Source organism: Myxine glutinosa, chromosome 1 (genome assembly GCF_964187855.1).
Source record: "Myxine glutinosa chromosome 1, kmMyxGlut1.1, whole genome shotgun sequence".
Taxonomy (NCBI): domain Eukaryota; kingdom Metazoa; phylum Chordata; class Myxini; order Myxiniformes; family Myxinidae; genus Myxine; species Myxine glutinosa.
The window spans coordinates 429,739,775-429,760,376 of NC_136261.1; the positions used below are offsets into that span (position 1 = coordinate 429,739,775).

The 20,602-nt window shown below is 42.5% G+C and overlaps 1 protein-coding gene across 3 annotated transcripts in view; it reads left to right on the forward strand.

Moving 5' to 3' along the window:
- Positions 1-20,602, forward strand: part of LOC144888247 (E3 ubiquitin/ISG15 ligase TRIM25-like) — a 950,979-nt gene that overhangs the window by 923,981 nt on the left and 6,396 nt on the right. For 2 of the 3 annotated variants that reach the window (XR_013621957.1, XM_078770681.1), the window contains exon 2: positions 15,000-15,059. Coding sequence is in view for 2 of the 3 variants with exons in the window: in XM_078770681.1 (XP_078626807.1) it covers positions 15,000-15,059 (60 nt within the window). In the remaining variant the exon portion in view is untranslated. Of the gene's footprint in view, positions 1-10,461; positions 10,940-14,999; positions 15,060-20,602 lie in introns of those variants that run through there. The other variant, XM_078770680.1, reaches the window with a different exon arrangement.

Genomic DNA, 20,602 nt, shown 5'->3' on the forward strand with positions numbered 1-20,602 from the left:
CATGAATCCAACTTTCTATTTTGGGTCCATATTTGTTTCTATTCTTATCAATCTCCTATGGTTTATCAATTCGTTCCAAGATACCGCAACCAAAGGTTTTAACCAAAGCTCTACCAAACTATTTCCAATTTGAACAAAAATGCCAGTGAAACAATGATTCGAAGGATTAACTTCAAGGGGTCAATAAATTTATTCTATAGCCAGATCTAATTTTCCCATCCAATAGTTTGCCTTGCCACATGTCATATTATAACACCTTAATAAACCTTCGAAAAAATGTTTCCCATCTCAACAAATTTCCTTTTTTACAAATAGCCATGTGTAACTTACGTATTTAACTACAATTTCCTCTCAATTTGTTTGGCCTAACTGGCCGCAAAAGTGGCTGCCAGCATGCAGTACCGTTTTTTATCTACCAAGGAAGTGTTCCACACAAGACCTCTACCAAAATGTTGTTTGTAAAAACAAATCTGGGATTTCTGATTACATGGATGCACACTCTCAGGACATTTTCAGGCTGCTGTTAACAATCCACTACGATGACTTAATTCCTTTACCCACAATCAAATAATTAGTACAAATTGAGGATATTATCCCTATCACATTCTTTTATAGATTCATTATGTTGGATCTAATTTTTTCCAATAATTTTCCACTGCTGTAAGGCGGAACAATAGCTCTCATAAGTCTTAGTAATATCGTACTTAATTTGCCCAGCAGAGAATAATTTATTTACTATCCTTTCTCAGCTGTTAACCAGTGACTTTGTTTAAACTCCAGAACTGAAAAACCCACAATAGTTCAAACCAGCAAAATTTTCTTTACTCTTTTCCCATATCATCTATGCCTAAAACACATCCATACATACAGCACAATTTATATGCTGATAAAATTCAAGTTTATATATATAAAATCCATGAGCAGAGTATTCTGGGAAGTCAGTGTAAGACCTCTCCCAAATTTGGATGATTTTGTACTTCCTCATTTCCTTTTATGAAGCTCATATCCATAAATAGATGTTATTCTCATATACATTCTATCAAAAATGGAATCCCAAAATTACTCACAATTTTACTATTAATTAATGGCTGCTCATAACCCAGCACATCAAATTTTTTTATATTCCATTTCCCTTGACAAAAGAGATAATGTTCATAATCAAATTATATTTCTATTTTATTTTACGGATTCTCTGGATATTCAATCCCATCCACATATCCCAATCCCATCCACATATAACTATCCATTTCCAGACAGGCACACTGTCGGTGTCAACAATCTTGTAAGATTGATACACAAAAACACACACACACATGCATTATGCATATTTGTTTGCGTTGGAACCATTATTTACAGATCAGATGGGTGTCAATTTTATTTCAATTTCATAAAATTTGTCAATCAAATTCAAAATGCTTATAGACAAATAAACCAAAAGTCCATTCTTAGAAAACCCTTATGATGTCAAATTGAAATTACCCTTTCTGCCTTCACAATAATCTATCCAAATTTTGACTACACACCCATTTGCATGTCAGTCGACCATTGACCTATCAATCGTGCGGAACAATAGTCCGAAATTCCCACCTGATCATCATGTGACTCTTGTTACTTGGTTTGCCAACAATTGCAACGCAATTGTTCCAAACTTTGTAAATTTAAAATTGCTGTGCCCAAAATAGAAGATCCAATTTTGGCATTTGATCAATTAATTATTAATTTGTTAACAAGCAAAAAGAAAAATGAATCATTCTTGCTCTGAAAACTTTTCAGACACAAGAATCATTGACAGTTGTTCATGTTTGTCCAGTAATCGAATCTGTTGAGGCCAATCATCATTTGGGATTTGCAGCAATGAAGGCCTAATCATTGTCTGAGGTACCGGTAAGCACTGGTACGCTTGATCTTGGTTTGCCCCATGACCTTGTCTTCCTGTTGACATACGGACATCTTCTTCTCCAATGTCCCATCTTTCCACACTCGAAACACCTGTTTCTGTCGTTGTCTGATCTGTGCGCCTGTGCACTTGTATTGCTGGGCTGCATCTCTACATCCCTGAGTTGCCACTGCAATCTCTCGTTATCTCCTGAAACACGAAAAAATTCTCTGTACCGACCTTTTTGGGGAGACAACTGGAAATCAGATGGGACAACTGTGACTTTCATTCCTAATTTCGAGGGCAGTTGTGCATTTGTCTCCTCCACTGTATCCTGTATCCTTTTTATTTTAAGTTCTAGTTCCGTTATCCGTTCTTGCTGTTCCCGTTGTCTGGATTCACCATCCCAAAGATGGAATGCAAGCCAGTCTACCGTTAGATTCTGTCTCTTCCTGGCTTTCAATCTTTGTTCCAATCTTTCCAATCGACTTCGCTCAAATGTACCATCTCTTGGAAACTCCTCATCATGTCCCTTTGTCCACAAATACCAATTCTCGACCTGCCTTATAGCTTCGGCACCATAACGGTCGTACGTACATATGATGTGTACAAGTACCTTTTTGTGGAATCTCTGGTTGTCCTTGTGTGTTCTTGCAGGCTCCATTTCCCATTCTGCCTTTTATCAAAGTAGCGTTGGATGTGTTGTAGCTTGTTCCAGGTTCCTCTAAAGCTTCACTCGTACCTCCAGGAAGGATCTCTCCACCTGTTCGCACGGTGATTTCCAGAGAATCTCCCTCAGCTGTGGCTTTTGCACAATCCAATCTCACAGATCAGTATTTGCAGATGAGCCGGAGGGTCAGTATGAAGTGGGTGAATCCTCAGGTGTCCGCTCTGTTTGACGGGGAAATCACACAATGGTAACCGCACATATATATCTGTATATAAACTCACCACCTTGCTCAATTTTCCCAGGTTGTCTCCACATTGATAATATCTCGCAAAGATATCAAAGCTTCTTTCTTGAGACCGCATTTTCATCAATCAAACAATCAATATATTCAATTCAATTTATTCAGTTCAATTTATGCAATTAAATTCAATCAATTAGATTCAATCAATTAACAATTCAATCAATTATTCAATTTCAATTAATTCATCAATATTCATCAATAAATCAAATTAATCATTTTGAATGACTCCTTGCATAAGCCCTTTCCCCAATGATGTCAGGACAGGTCCATCCATTGACTGAGATCGACTCATCGGTCGTCACCTCTGGTTCGTACCTCATGTCAATTGATGAATCACCGTCCTGTCCTAGGGTCATATCTGACATATTTCCCCATTTTGCCTGGTCTCCACAAATTTTCTTTGCAACCACTAAAGGCAACTCATCCTTCATTCGTGAGACAGCCGAAATGGATGGCAGATATTAAAGTTCATTGGGAAAAATATCTCATCATTTTTCTTTTAATAGTATCCAAAATCTCTTGGCAATATAAATTTCGTAAAACTCCTGAAATAAGACTGTAAAATTTCTTCAATCATGCTAAATTTTGAAACTCCATCGCTTGTAATACCCAATTTATCCCATAGGGCTTGAAAGTTCTTTCCCAAGTTCATGCAGCATTCTGCATTTGAACCCTATGATATCATTCATAATAATCATCATGATTTTATAGTCATGGTCCTATCATAATCATCTATTTAAAACGAACATTTCCTTTATCACCACAGCTATGTGGTATAATCAACAATAGAATAAAACTGTACATAGCAACAGGCTACCTTATGGCCACTTAGTATACCTATTGACAATAAGTCATAACAATATCGAATAATCACTGAACAATTCAAAAATCGCTTCCCTTGCTCCAGCCGCAGCATCCGTGATATTTGTTTGCTCATTCACTATTCCCGATTCGTCATCAAGGATCTCCATCATCACACAGCGTACTTAATTCCGCATTCTAATGAGAATTCAACAGGAATTTACGACTCAAAGGAAAAAGAACGAGCAGACCTTTTGCAGGATGATCGTTACAAAAATCGTTACATATATTAAAGTATTTATGATGTCGACAAATCATATCTTAATTCTTACAAGATTTTGGTTCTTTGAATAAATCACAGCACCGGGAGAACCAGCTCCAAAAATGGATCTTTGTGTTTATTCAGCACCCTAGTAATTGGTTCTTTGTGTACTAATTACACAGCACCCAGGCCCCGCTCATATGGATCTTTGTGCAGCGCTACACAGCACCTGAGCAAAAGGGGTTTCATCTACATTTTCCCTATCTGGTGTACCATCCGTGATATTTGTCTGCTCATTCACTATTCCTGATTCGTCATCAAGGATCTCCATCATCACACAGCGTACTTAATTCCGCTTTTTAATGAGAGTTCAACAGGAATTTACGACTCAAAGGAAAAGAACGAGCAGACCTTTTGCAGGACGATAACTGGAATTAGTCGTGAAAATATATCCAAATACCCAAAAATACACACCCACACAAATAAACAACATTTATTCCGTTTAACAGAACAAACATTTCCTCTATCATGACATGCATGTCTTCAAAATTATATGCCCAAGAGAAAAAGTAAAATTAATTAAAACTGCGGGCAGTGATAATCCGGGGACCATACCGCTCCATCCTGATTGGACGAGTGCGTGCTAGAGTTGTTAACAACGACAGTCCAGATCCGATTGTTCAAAATTTCAACTCAATCGATCGAAAAATGAACGCAGGGATGCATTTTAAAGGTGCAGTGGCACTAACTGAGTTGCCACGAATATGGCCATGAAATTGCCAATATGGCCATCACAAAATATTTTCCTTAATCAATTGGCTCATAGCATAACCAATCTGCAAGTATCTCATCCGAAGATGTATCTCTGAGGAATTTTAATTAAATAAGTCATTTATAAATCAACGAGTTAATTTATTAAATGATTAATCAATAAATCAAATTTTCCTTGACAGCCATATCACTCGGTCAGTGTCATGTCCAAATATCAGCTTCCTTACTCAAAAGGTGCCTGAGTTAATGTAATGTAATTACTGTAATAAGATTACTGCAATTACTGTAATGATTACTGTAATTACTGTAATTACCGGAACTGTAATTACTGTAATTACCTCAGGTAATTACTGTAATGTAATTACTGTAATGTAATAAGAAATGTAATTAATTAAATAAGTACTTCATTAATCGTTAATAATGAAATAATTCCTGAATTCTCATTCGATTCACTTGACATTCGAATGTCCCCAAAACATTCCAACAACAAGTTCCAACAACAAGTTCCAACAGCAAGTTCCAACAACAAGTTCCAACAACAAGTTCCAACAAGTTCCAACAACAAGTTCCAACAGCAAGTTCCAACAACAAGTTCCAACAACAAGTTCCAACAACAAGTTCCAACAACAAGTTCCAACAACAAGTTCCAACAACAAGTTCCAACAAGTTCCAACAACAAGTTCCAACAACAAGTTCCAACAACAAGTTCCAACAACAAGTTCCAACAACAAGTTCCAACAGCAAGTTCCAACAACAAGTTCCAACAACAAGTTCCAACAACAAGTTCCAACAACAAGTTCCAACAACAAGTTCCAACAACAAGTTCCAACAGCAAGTTCCAACAACAAGTTCCAACAACAAGTTCCAACAACAAGTTCCAACAACAAGTTCCAACAACAAGTTCCAACAACAAGTTCCAACAGCAAGTTCCAACAACAAGTTCCAACAACAAGTTCCAACAGCAAGTTCCAACAAGTTCCAACAACAAGTTCCAACAGCAAGTTCCAACAACAAGTTCCAACAACAAGTTCCAACAACAAGTTCCAACAACAAGTTCCAACAACAAGTTCCAACAACAAGTTCCAACAGCAAGTTCCAACAACAAGTTCCAACAACAAGTTCCAACAACAAGTTCCAACAACAAGTTCCAACAACAAGTTCCAACAGCAAGTTCCAACAACAAGTTCCAACAACAAGTTCCAACAACAAGTTCCAACAAGTTCCAACAGCAAGTTCCAACAACAAGTTCCAACAACAAGTTCCAACAAGTTCCAACAACAAAACTTTGAAACCACGTGGCAGTAACGACCACAGAACCACCCTCCTATTTGCATGGAATGGTTTGGTCCATTCGCAAAGCCAAAACGAACGACCACAGAACCACCCTCCTATTTGCATGGAATGGTTTGGTCCATTCGCAAAGCCAAAACGAACGACCACAGAACCACCCTCCTATTTACATGCAATGGTTCGGTCCATCCGCAGAGCCAAAGCGAACGGCTTGCGAGTACGGTGACCATACCTTGGGACCCCCTTGTCCGATTAATTTCAAACCTTGACAAATTTTCCATTCCTTCCCTTCCTGATCTTTCGTGGCATCTCTGCCATTAAAATCCCATATTTTGTGAGCGTGCCGAATCAGTAAGCATCACCCCTTCTATGAGCCTCGACCAGAGGGTGGTTGTTACTCACAAACACCATTTCCTGTAATTATCTCTCACTAGGGCATGCCCGTACTATATATATATCTAAAATTATATCCCCCGCCGAGCAAGTCGCTGGCTCCAAGTCGAGTGCTTTGAACAAAAAAAAGAAGTACTCTAAACGGTGGTTTTTTTATTCAACCGTGAAGCATGTCTCAAAGGCTTCTTGATGGACCTGGACAAAATTTGATGCAATTTTTTTTCTCAATCGCCATCTTTCATCATAATTCTGGACCGGCATGAGGGGGGTTGTCTGTCATGAATTTATAGGCATGGCGGGAAAACTGAAAAAAATTATTTATTTAAAACGGGTGTACACGATTGTACACGTGTACGGACGGACCTTACCGAACCGGCAAACAAGTCGCTTCATGCACATCAGTGGTGCGTTTCTTCGTGGCGCGTGTCAGAAGAATTACACAGCGCAGGAAAAATACGTATTTACAGAAATCGTTTAAAAAAAAACTCGGATAATCGCTAAAATCGTTGTGGCCGGTGTACCATATTGGAAATATATATATATATAAATATAATTCCGTTTCCCGAGCAAGTCAAGTGCTTCGAACAAGTGCAAAAAAAAAAAAAAGTAGTACTTTATCCGTGTGCGGGTGTGTAAACGAGTGTACCGGCCTTACACGTCCTTGAAACAAGCGGTCGCAAGGTGCACACTTGCTCCGCCCGCTTCCAGGTCACAGTAAGGCCCTTTAATAACCAGCGCAAAAATACGTATTTACAGAAATCATTTAGAAAAAAACGAATAAATTGCTACAGTCGTTTATCGAAATCCCATTCGTGATGGCTCACGCCACCTATATCGCGGCATCGGTGCGCAAAGAAGCCCCAGACCACCTGCTCCCCCATGTATGTACCCATAACTTCCAAGTTCGTAAATCATATTGGACCAAACAAGACACACTCACCTTTTAAAGAAGACTTGTTTGTGTGTACAATTGATCCCAGCGGTGCCTCCAGATTGTCAGGGAATATGTACTGGGGGACTCACAGGACTCCAAAGACCGGACACAGGTTACAAAAGGTCTAGTTTATTAAACTGTATTCACTTCATCCAATTACCAAAATGATACCGCATAATATAATGGATCAGGTTAACTCTTTTCGCTGGTCCTTCTCTCCATCCGACACTCCCGTTCGGTCAGCGCTTCACGTAGCAAGTACTCTCGACTCCAGCCGCAGCTCCCGCTTATATGGACCAACTCGACTTAATCCTCTGTCCGCTGAACTCGTAATCTCCTCTCCGCCGACGTCACCGGTCGCCTTCCTGGCGCCAGCTAGCCCCCCCTGCTGTGAGTTCCATTTATCAAACAATAGGGGGGTGCTCCAGCCTGGGGCTGTGACCAGGTGTTTCAAGAGACCATCATGTTCGTGCACATTCCTAACTCATTTACAAACCCGTCCCCCACAGAGTTTGCATGTAAAATGCATCTGCTTTGTTACTAGGTCAACCAATAAGTTACCAGTGCCAATTAATAAGTTACACTGAATTACACTTCCACAATTCCCTCATCTTTTTGTTTTTGTTTATATTAACCATTAATCTAAACATCAATATAAGTAAACAATCAATCACTACAAGTAAACATCATTACAAGTATAAGTAAATAATCATAACTTTGGTAATCAAATTCCCTTAGGCATACACCGTCATCCTGCAAGAATCACAAAACATTTCGTTGGTCATTGACTCCTTCCATATTGTTCAATCTATTGCATTTGCATCACAAATATATTTTCAAAACAACACTTCACCATCACCAAGATACAACAATTTCACTTCATTTTCAAGTTTTGTAAAGCATCTGCACCATCTGGCAAAAACGTTTGCCTCCACACAAATGTTGACTTTGTTTGAAAGGAAGGGCTGATCACTTGTGTTTGAATCCAGGTATGAAACATTTTCTCCTAATGTCTTCATAGCTCCTGCACTACTTCGTGTAGGATTTCGCTGTTGTGGTAACATTGCGGAGTCATAGACTGACCCTGCTCTCCTTGTAGCATTCTTGCCACTTTTTGCTGTAAACCATAGTAATTCCTGAACAAGGCCTTCACCCAGTTGTAGTCGACTTGCCTCCTCCCTTATTGTGAGTGGGCAGCAAGTATTGGTGTGACATTGATTGGCCAGCAAGATGTGGAACAGGGATGCCGGATGCATCCACAATGATGTTGGGACCATGGTGTTCAGGTCATTCATGGTCCTTACCAGGAGCAATCCAGCAGAATCGTGCACAGCTGTTGTGACAAGGGCACAGCCGTTTTTTGCAGCTCCATGCTGGTTCCCCGGACGTTGGTGAAGTAATAACATATGTCCCCGCATTTCACAGAGGTTGCAGGTAAAATGTCGTTGTCCTGCAACTTCTGATGTGGTGAATGTTCGAAGTCTTCGAACAAGAGTAAGTGATCGCCTTTCTTTCATATGTTGCAGTGTGATCCAGGCAAATGGTCACATAAATTTCCTTGGTGAAGGTAAGCATTCATCTCCAAGTTACACGGGAGAATGTCTTCATCATTCTTTGAGAAAGAGGGTGTATGCCACGATTAACTTCATTTTTTAGCCACAAATTTTCTTTCTTTCTTCTTCCCAATTCCGTTAGCAATCCCTCCAAAATGTGATCTCGTCTTATCCTTATGCTCAGTCATATCTGAATCTGCTTTCCGCACACACTGAATCAGATAGGGTACATCTTACCATGAAATCAGCATAATCATGTATATCTTCCGACAGTTTCACATTCAACAGTTTGTTGTTTTTCCTTAACTCAAAAAGTTATATTCATTTATATGCGTCACACAAATAATATTCAATCAGGTATGTATTTTATTACTAAACTAAGAATAGCATTGTATATGATTACAATCACAAACGGGAATACCTAATTCCCAACAACAATTTTCCCAAACCAACAAATTAAGCATAATGTATTATTACCATAATTCCTCTCCACTTTTGCTTTTCCCTCTTTTTTTTTTTTTTTTTTTTTTTTTTTCTCACAGTGTGTCACTCGTGGTGATATGAGTTCATTGATATTGTAATTGACACAACTCATAACATTGTCGTTATGCCATTATCTTAATTCTACTGTATTCATTTGCAACATCACTTGATTTAGTCTTTTAATCTCAGTATTTATGTCGCCATAAAAGTCTTCCTTTTCTGGTTCCACATTTCTTTCCTCATTTGTCACTTCATGCGTTATCATCGTGTTGTTGGTTACCTTATTCAAACACACCGTCACTAAGGCTTTCAAGCAAGCCACCACTAAAACAATTGCCAATATAACTACTAAACCAACAAACAAGTCTGCTACTCCTTGTATATATTCATATCTATGACATAGTTATATGTCGATGACATTTAACATTATATACCAAACTAACAAGCTTCCTAAAAGGTAAATAAAGAAAATCCCTTAATATGTAACATAATCAGATTATTTGTCTTACCCTGATCCCCCTATCTCCCGGGGTTGAACTCAATCCCCTGATCATGAGTGTAGTTGTGATACATTTTTTCACTCATGCTGTATTAATATCAGCAGGTAATTGTATGTCATGTAGGCAAATAAATGTCACTATTCCAAGTAGGAATATCACATGTTGATATTGTGATATTATTGTGATACCCCTCCTCCCTCCGTTGTGGTTGTATAAAGGTCAAAGGGCGTTCCCGTAGTTAGTCCATAGAAAAACATACATGTAGGTCACGATATATCTTTTCTTTTGATAGTTATCTCTTATTCTGTGTTTTAGGATAAGGCTGTGTCTCCCATTAATTAAAAGTACTCCATTGCACCAGTGAAAGAGAATAGACCCCCTTTCCTTCCCATCCCCAAAATCTCCCTTTCCTTCCCATCCCCAAAAGCCTTGATTGCCCATATTACCTCCCCTCCGATCCAATTGCCGCCATTGGCCACGAGGCAGGGTTGGGGAAGAAAGGCGTGTCTCCACCTCGTCATAGAGGGGGAGGAGTGAACCAGCCCCGCTCGACCAACCATGAGCCAGGGGTTTGGCTACAGAGGGCGGAGGAAGAGCGGTGGGGGAGGTTCGCAAAGGTTGAGGGGCGGGGGCCTATATAACCCAAGGCAGGGGTGTGGCAAAAGGAGATGAGTTGGTCTGAGTCGGTTGCCAGAGGAGGGTCAGTGGTTGCGGTGGTGAGGAGTGAGAGAAAAGAAGAAAGAGTGAGGGTGTGGACCAGACGGGTGAGAGATGAGCCTTTACCGAGAGACGAGAGGGAGTCCAAGGAGTTGAGTCCAACCAAGAAGTCCAGAGTTGAACTGCAGCTCGAGCCACCGCAACTGCATTTGCTGCAGCTCGAGCCACCGCAACTGCATTTGCTGCAGCTCGAGCCACCGCAACTGCATTTGCTGCAGCTGGAGCCACCGAAACAGCAGCCACAGCAGCGTGAGGCCTGGACGGCAGTTTGGGGCACGGCCGCGGAGGAGCGGCGGCTGCCCAACGAGTCAATCGTGCTGAAGGACCAGTGGACCTCCCTATCCCGCCAGCCATCCATCTCCCGCCAGACCTATCATCAATTCCCCGCGTGAGTCAGTGTTCTGTTTGTTCTGTCCTGGGTTAATTAAGTCTGTAGATAAGCTAAATTTGCACTGTGTCATCTGCGTCTTGTACTTGTAAATAAACTGAATTGCTTTTTGTTGCTTGTGTGTAAATAGTAAATAAATTTAGTAGTATTTTCAACCTTTTTTTGTCTTCGTTTTCCTTTTTTGCATTGCGTCGTTTTTGTCTTTTCCCTCATTGAGCAGCTAGGGTGCGATACAACCAACGTTCGGGTGGAATCGGGTGAGTCTTGTTAGGTCGCGGTTTTAAACCACCGCTCGGTCTATAACATCCTAACCGCGATCTGTAACAATATGTTCTACTCCCAAAATATAAATTTCCAGGAAATAACTTTCTTACATTCTACGTATTCCATCTGCCTCTGAAGGTGGATGGAGGTTATGTTTTCACCCTTGTCTATGTGTCTGTCTCTGTCTTGTTTGTTTGTCTGTGAGCAGGATTTCTCAAAAAGTTGTGGATGGATTCGGACGGAATGTTATGGATAGGTTGGGTGTGTGACAAGGACGAATTCATCCGATTTGGTGAAGATACGAATCCAGATCTGGAACAGAGAATTTTTAACTGATTCCACATCATTGAGAGTTGGGGCCAAAAACGATAAACTGCGTAACACGATATTTCAAAAAGTTGTGGATGGATTCGGACGGAATTTTGTGGATAGGTTGGATGTGTGACAAGGACGAATTCATCCGATTTGGTGAAGATACGAATCCAGATCTGGAACAGAGAATTTTTTAACTGATTCCACATCATTGAGAGTTGGGGCCAAAAACGATATACTGCGTAACACGATATTTCAAAAAGTTGTGAATGGGTTATGACAAAACTTGGTGAATGAGTTGGTTGGGTACGACAATAACGAGCTGATTCGACTTTGGTTCAGGTCTGGATCCAGATCCGGTCTTTCAGTGGATACAAAACATAAACTCTTCAGCCTGGCGGAGGTATGTGCTCTACCAGGTGCCGTGCTCGTTAATTTTGTTGTAATAAAAAACATCATGGACCAGAAATACAAGACAAACATAATTATTTTTTTTTTTTTTTTTTTTTTTTTTTGTATACAAGGTCGAGGCTCGTGAAAGATCGAACATTAATCACACAGAAAGACAAACCGACACATAAAACATATAACATAGGGAGCGGTAGACAAGATGGGGAGAGAGGGGGAAGGACACAAACACAACATTTGAGAGCAGGGACCGAGAGACATGGAGACATCGAGAGATCTGAGAGAGGGCGAGGGCTTTGGGGGGGGGGGCGTGGGAAGGGGGCGGTGGGAGAGGTATAAAACATATGGACACTGCCAGGACTTCCAGGAAAGAAGTTGGAATTTCAAACAAGGTGGATCTGGGGTGAATTAGCGGGGGTAGAAAAGATCAAGGTTTTGGATGGGGGAAGATAAGAGATGGTGGTGAACAGCTGTTTTAAAGACCTGGAGGGAGGAGTGGGATTGAAGGGAGTGAGGGAGTTTGTTCCAGAGGCGGGAGAAAAGAGGAATGAAAGAGTGAAGGTGAGCAGAGAGCCGAGATTTCGGCAGTTTAACCATCAGAGGGTTGCTGGCAGATCTTGTGCGACCTGTAGGAATATTTGGGGGACAGAGCACAGAGAGAGCTGGGGGTGCAAGGCCGGAGAGGAGTCGGTAAAAGACAGAAAGACCACCTACCTGCCTGCGGTGAGTGAGTGAAAGGCCCTCAGAGATAGCTTCATCGCGGGAGATTCCAATAATTCTGAAAGCTTTGGTTTCAACAGCGTGAAGCCGAGCTAGGTGTGAGGCAGGAGCACCGGCCCATAGGGGAGAACAGTATTCCATTGAGCTGCGGATGAAAGCCTTGTATGTGGTGAGGAGCTCAGGTGTGCCGAGGATTTCAATCCTTTTTCATGAATTATAAAATTCATAACATGAAATCCACAAAGTTGTGATCTGGGATTGTAGGGGGATCGGCCCGTGAGGGAGAGAAATCTTATTTTGTGGCGAAAACAAACATTTTACAGGTGAATGAGGTCATTAGTTGAGATTGTGAAGAATCAGGACATGAACTTGGTGTTTGTGCAAAATTTAACATCCAAGTCGATGTTACTGATCATTCATTCATTGTTTTATTCTTCTCATGAACTGTAATTGTAAAAGTTTGTAAAAGTGGAGAATCTTTGTGTAAAAGTTGTTAAAATGAATTGTGTACAGTGAAGTGTTCACGGAACATCACAAACGAAGCAGAAACCTTTGTTTAATATTTCCAGGTGTTGTACATGAAACACACTCACTGATTACACGGTGATGCGTCACGTGGAAACATGTCAGGTGAATGAGTTGTTCTCACTTCCATCTTCAAACAATTTATTTATTCTTATGATAAAAAACAACTGATCAATGAACATTATGAAAGGCTGGACAAAATAATTCTGTCATTTCCATTTTGGATCGATCAACCATTGGGTCAATCCAGGGAAACTTAAAGAAAAATAGGACCGCGGGTCCTGAAGCTCACCTGGATCACGAGCAACAGTCGCTCAACCCCCCACGGACCCTCTCAGACTCTGATATTTTAAATGCTGTGAACAAACTTTGGTACATCATGGGTGATGAAGGTTGTGATCAAGTTTTTCTAAATTGTGTGTGTAGTTTCGGAGAAGAGAGCAAATACCTATTTGTGGGGTCAAACCCCCCGTTGTTCCCCTTATTGAGCGCAGATTTTGATTTGATTAATTCACCTTCATTAGGCATCAGATGTGAAGCTCATGTCCAAACTTAGTGTTTGGTTCAAGCGATAATGACTGAAATGTTTGCAGACCCACTCCCTCACTCACTCCCTCACTCACTTACCCATGGACAATGCTCGATCGCATAAGCTCACCGTACTAAATTCCAGGTGAGCTAAAAAATACTGAGTTGGTAAAGGGAATTTTAAAATCTATAATTTTTTCACAGGTGCAATGACCTATCACGGAACGATCAACAGATTAATTTCACCGAGAACGATCTCACATCAACATAAATCATTCACATGTTCCTAAAATCATTTATACTAGGGCATTGCCCGTACGTGGGTGCCCGTTCCTTGCCAATGCCCGTACTATATATATATCTAAAATTATATCCCCCCCCCTCTATTTACATGAAATGGTTTGGTTCATGAAATGTTTTGGTCCATTCGCAACGCCAAAGCGAACGGCGAACGCTTTACATGAAATGGTTTGGTCCATGAAATGTTTTGGTTCATTCGCAACGCCAAAGCGAACGGCGAACGGCTTGCGAGTACAGTGACAATCCACCCCAAATCCCAAATGGTTTTCATTAGTTTTAAAACATAGTTTAACGCCAACATAGCGGCAACATAGTTTTCCAACGTGAAATAAATGAATACGCTGTCAAATGTGCCGTCCGAGGCAGAGTGTGTTCGCCACGTTCGGCACACGCGATAGCTCGCTGCTCTCTGATTGGTTGAAGCGTTTTTTGGACATAGCTCGGTAAGTACTTCTCCGATTAATTTAAAACCTTGAAAAGGCACATCCTCGGGTCCCTAGCAATATACCTGGCAAGTTTAAAGTATATCGGACCGGTAGTTGTCGAGAAACAGCGGTCACAGACAAACAAACGTACAAACACACACACAGAGATTACTGGCATTATAGATAGATGCACATTGAATCATTCACATGTACCTTGAATAATCGACATGTTCCTTGAATCATTTACATGTTTCTTAAATCATTCACATGTTCCTGGAATCATGTGATGTTTAATTCCAGTGAAGAACGAAAGATTCATTCTAAGTTGTGGAGAAAACGAATTAGCGATCACTCGATTTTACTACATTAGAGGGAAATGTAAGAACAATGTTGTGAAATTTCCTTCATGAATCGATGAAAATTGTGTTTTATTTAATAAAAATGGAGGTTCCATGTCTCTTCCCCCATGTTTGTTGTGTTCAGATTTTTCGTTAAAAGATAAAATAAATCTTCATAAACATAAAAACAATAGAATTTCACATCTTGTAATTTTTGTTAATCTTTAGTCATTTCCACAGAAGGACCGGTGGAGCATCCGGAGAAGGTGGAGCTGGATCAGAACAACTTGAGAAGACTTTGTAAGTGAAGGGAAATGAGGAGGGGGTTCTTCTTCTTCCTTCCATTTGCAGATAATTTAAAACTCCATATTTTCTTCTTTTCATTCTTTCCTTTTTCTTCTGTTTTATTTCCCTCTTTATATTTTCCTTCACTCTATTCCACTTAGTTATTTTCCAACTCGATTTTCCCTCTTGTCAAGTGTCACAAAACCCAAAGTTTGTTTATTTGAACGATGTCCAACCAGGAGGAGGGGATAGTCCAAACTTGTGTTTGCTGATTAAAGGCCTTTCTTCATCCCCATCCCGTCCTCCCTCCTCTCTCCCTCCATCTCCCCCACTACCCCACCCCCCTCTTCCCCCCCTCTATCTTCGCCATGACCCCATCCCCCTCTCTTTCTCCCCCACAGCCCCATCCACCTCTCTCTCTTCCCCACTTCCCCATCCCCTCTCTCTCTTCCACACTGCCCCATCCCCCTCTCTCTCTTCCCCACTACCCTATCCCCCTCTCTCGCTTCACCACTACCCTATCCCCCTCTCTCTCTTCTCCACTACCCTATCCCCCTCTCGCTCCCCCACTACCCCATTCCCCTCTCTCTCTTCCCCACTACCCCATCCCTCTCATCCCCACTACCCTAGCCCCCTCTCTCTCCCCCACTACCCCACCCCCTCTCTCTCTCTCCCCCACTACTCCATCCCCCTCTCTCTCACTCTCCCCCACTTCCCCATCCCCTCTCTCTCTCCCCCACTACCCCATCCCCCTCTCTCTCTCCCCCACTACCCCATCCCCCTCTCTCTCTTCCCCACTACCCTATCCCCCTCTCTCTCCCCACTACCCTATCCCCCTCTCTCTCCCCCACTACCCCATCCCCCTCTCTCTCTTCCCCACTACCCTATCCCCCTCTCTCTCCCCCACTACCCCATCCCCCTCTCTCTCTCTCCCGCACTTCCCCATCCCCGGCTCTCTCTTCCCCACTACCCCATCCCCCTCTCTCTCTCCCCCACTACCCCATCCCCCTCTCTCTCTCCCCCACTACCCCATCCCCCTCTCTCTCTCCCCCACTACCCCCATCCCCCTCTCTCTCTCCCCCACTACCCCATCCCCCTCTCTCTCTTCCCCACTACCCTATCCCCCTCTCTCTCCCAACTACCCCATCCCCCTCTCTCTCTCCCGCACTTCCCCATCCCCCGCTCTCTCTTCCCCACTAACCTATCCCCCTCTCTCTCCCCCACTACCCCATCCCCCTCTCTCCCCCACTACCCCATCCCCCTCTCCCTCTCTCCCCCACTACCCCATCCCCCTCTCTCTCTCTCCCCCAATACCCCATCCCCCTCTCTCTCTCTTCCACACTGCCCAATCCCCCTCTCTCTCTCCCCCACTACCCCATCCCCCTCTCTCTCTCCCCCACTACCCCATCGCCCTCTCTCTCTCCCCCACTACCCTATCCCCCTCTCTCTCCCCACTACCCTATCCCCCTCTCTCTCCCCACTACCCTATTCCCCTCTCTCTCCCCCACTACCCTATCCCCCTCTCTCTCCCCACTACCCTATACCCCTCTCTCTCCCCCACTACTCCATCCCCCTCTCTCTCTCTCTCTCTCCCCCACTACCCCATCCCCTCTCTCTCTCCCCCACTACCCCATCCACCTCTCTCTCTCCCCCACTACCCTATCCCCCTCTCTCTCTCCCCCACTACCCCATCCCCCTCTCTCTCTCCCCCACTACCCCATCCCCCTCTCTCTCTCCCCCACTACCCTATCCCCCTCTCTCTCCCCACTACCCTATCCCCCTCTCTCTCCCCACTACCCTATTCCCCTCTCTCTCCCCCACTACCCTATCCCCCTCTCTCTCCCCACTACCCTATCCCCCTCTCTCTCCCCCACTACCCCATCCCCCTCTCTCTCTCTCCCCCACTACCCCATCCCCCTCTCTCTCTCCCCCACTACCCCATCCACCTCTCTCTCTCCCCCACTACCCTATCCCCCTCTCCCTCCACCTCTCACTAATGATGGAATCAGAACAAGATCTTTCTTGACAAATCCTGGTTCGTTCTGAAACATAATCCGGTATAAATTTCTCGTTCATCCCAGATAAAATTTACAATCCTGAAGGAACTTGTGGGATATTTCCCAATTCCTCACGTAAACATCTTACATCAACAAACATTGTGGAATCATATATCTATAATAATAAATAGGTGTGTGTGTGTGTGTGTGTGTGTGTGTGTGTGTGTGTGTGTGTGTGTGTGTGTGCGTGCGTGCGTGCGTGCGTGCGTGCGTGCGTACGCGCGCCCGCCCGTCTCCTGCATAACTCCAAAACCTTGAAACGTAGCACCCCCAAACTTTGCATGCATACTTCTCCACCTCCAAGGGATTAAATGAATGAAAACTGTGTGTTTGTGTGTTTTTAAGATAATTTACACTAACAGGCTTATCTTTGGTCAGCCTGCGTTCAGGTCGCTCAACTTGGGGTCTTAAATCCCCCCATTTTGTCCACTCAATTCAAGTATGCCCTGCGTCAGAACAGATCGGTTTCTGTGTAATAAAGCTTGCTTGAGTGCTTGAGCTGCTTGGTGAGCACTCTCCAAGCAGCTTGGTAAGCACTCTCCAAGCAGCTTGGTAAGCACTCTCCAAGCAGCTTGGTAAGCACTCCAAGCAGCTTTGTAAGCACTCTCCAAGCAGCTTTGTAAGCACTCTCCAAGCAGCTTTGTAAGCACTCTCCAAGCAGCTTGGTAAGCACTCTCCAAGCAGCTTGGTAATGGGTGGAACACCCCTGCTCCCTCCTCAGATTGAGTCTATTTTATTTAGTTCCTTCCTTTCAAGAGTAAAAATATGGGCAACACCTCTGGCACTCACCTGGTAGAATAACCAGTATACTGCACTGACTAACAGTATTTTAAACCAATTACAATGGTTGCCAGAAGACAGGGCAGCAGGTAGAATCATACTGACATAATCAATAGACTTCAAACAAACAAAAACATACCTATTTTGGGGTCCACTCACACATACCTCTTTTTGTAATGCCTTGAACAAACATTTGTACATCACGTGTGGTGAAGGTTGTGGGGGAGTTTCATCAAAATAGTGGGCATAGTTTCAGGGAAAAAGCAAATACCTATTTTGGGGGGAAATATGGCTCCACGCAGACCCCCTGAGACCCCGCTTTTTATTGTCGTGAACAAACATTAGTCACAACACAACAAATATAATTTGTGCCAAATTTGGTGAAAATCCCATCAGCGGTTTTGCAGAAGAAGTTGCAACTGTTTATAGACAGACGGACGGACGCTGCGCCATCACATGAGCTCACCTGAACTTTGTTCCAGGTGAGCTAAAAAGTACGTATTTCAACGAACGAAGCAGCCCATCCCTTCCCCCACCCCCCACCTCCCAGTGCCTCGCCTTTGTTGTGCTATTTTATTTTCCCCCTTTTTGTGTGATCTGCTTTCATTATACGACGTCATTTCCACATAAGTAGATATATCGACATACACTACTCACAATAAGTTAGGGATATTGTGGGAGTGAGAGGGATATTGTGGGAGATGAGGGATATTGTGGGAGTGAGTTTATTTTTAGCCGCGTCGTAGACGCTGCTCATAGAGTGCCCTCTGCTGTTGTTGTTGTTGTTGTTCTTCTTCTTCTTCTTCTTCTTGTTCTTGCAGAGAAGACAAAACCTCAAAGCTCCACCCATTCTGGGAACCATAGCTCCACCCATTCTGGGAGAGCCTTCATATAAACAAATATCCACCATTTTATTAACTCGCATAGCTTTGAGGCCTGTTTTGTAATCCCCGTGGTGTCTTCCTCTCTCACACAGTTTTATTTCAAATCAAATTCGATATATCATTTCATTTTTCACAGTCGCTAACATAGTTTTAGACTCGGTTGAAAAAAATCGGGAAGAAAATCCGATGAAAGGTGCCCTTTATAGAACGAAATGAATTCTCAAAGGCCTGTAACTTCAAGTCCATTGAGATATATATTTTTTAAATCGCGGCATGCTCAGTCATACACCACCTGAAATAACAGACGGGAAAATGCCGAGATATATATATTTTGTTTAAATCCAGGCATGCTCAGTCATACACCACCCGAAATAACAGACGGGAAAATGCCGAGATATATATATATTTTGTTTAAATCCCGGCATGGTCAGTCATACACCGCCCGAAATAACAGACGGGAAAATGCCGAGATATATTAAAAATTCGTCCATTTGATGACAATCGTCACGATGAAATATTTAATTTATACGTCGTCACAATAATGTGGAGAGAGGAGCATAGCTTAGTTCACGTGTTGCCACACACGGGAAATTGCCGAGATATATATATTTTAAATCGCGGCATGGTCAGTCATACACCGCCTGAAATAACAGACGGGAAAATGCCGAGATATATTTAAAATTCGTCGCCACACACGGGAAATTGCCGAGATATATTTTCACTTTGCACAAAAATAACATCAAGTAATCGAATCAACAGGAATGTCCTGTGCCTATAACATCGACGTTATAGGCACAGCTGCATCTAGGCATTGTGTAACATCGACGTGGGTTTTGTTTTAATTAAAACTTTTTGTACTTGTTTTTATAAGGGTTAGGGTTAGGGTATTGAAATTGTGTGGGAGTGAGAGGGATATTGTGGGAGTGAGTTAATTTTTTTTATAGGGGTTGGGGGTTATGGTATTGAAATTGTGTGGGAGTGAGAGGGATATTGTGGGAGTGAGTTTATTTTTTTTATAGGGGTTAGGGTGATGGTATTGAAATTGTGTGGGAGTGAGAGGGATATTGTGGGAGTGAGTTAATTTTTTTATAGGGGTTGGGGTTATGGTATTGAAATTGTGTGGGAGTGAGAGGGATATTGTGGGAGTGAGTTTATTTTTGTTATAGGGGTTGGGGTTAGGGTATTGTATTGTGTGGGAGAGAGAGGGATATTGTGGGAGTGAGATAATTTTTTTTATAGGGGTTGGGGTTATGGTATTGAAATTGTGTGGGAGTGAAAGGGATATTGTGGGAGTGAGTTTTTTTTTTTTATAGGGGTTAGGGTGATGGTATTGAAATTGTGTGGGATTGAGAGGGATATTGTGGGAGTGAGTTAATTTTTTTATAGGGGTTGGGGTTATGGTATTGAAATTGTGTGGGAGTGAGAGGGATATTGTGGGAGTGAGTTTATTTTTGTTATAGGGGTTGGGGTTATGGTATTGAAATTGTGTGGGAGTGAGAGGGATATTGTGGGAGTGAGTTAATTTTTTTATGGGGGTTGGGGTTATGGTATTGAAATTGTGTGGGAGTGAGAGGGATATTGTGGGAGTGAGAGGGATATTGTGGGAGTGAGAGGGATATTGTGGGAGTGAGAGGGATATTGTGGGAGTGAGAGGGATATTGTGGGAGTGAGTTAATATTTTTATAGGGGTTCGGGTTGGGGTATTGAAATTGTGTGGGAGTGAGAGGGATATTGTGGGAGTGAGTTTATATTTTTTATGGGGGTTAGGGCTATGGTATTGAAATTGGGTGGTAGTGAGAGGGATATAGTGGGAGTGAGTTTATATTTTTTATAGGGG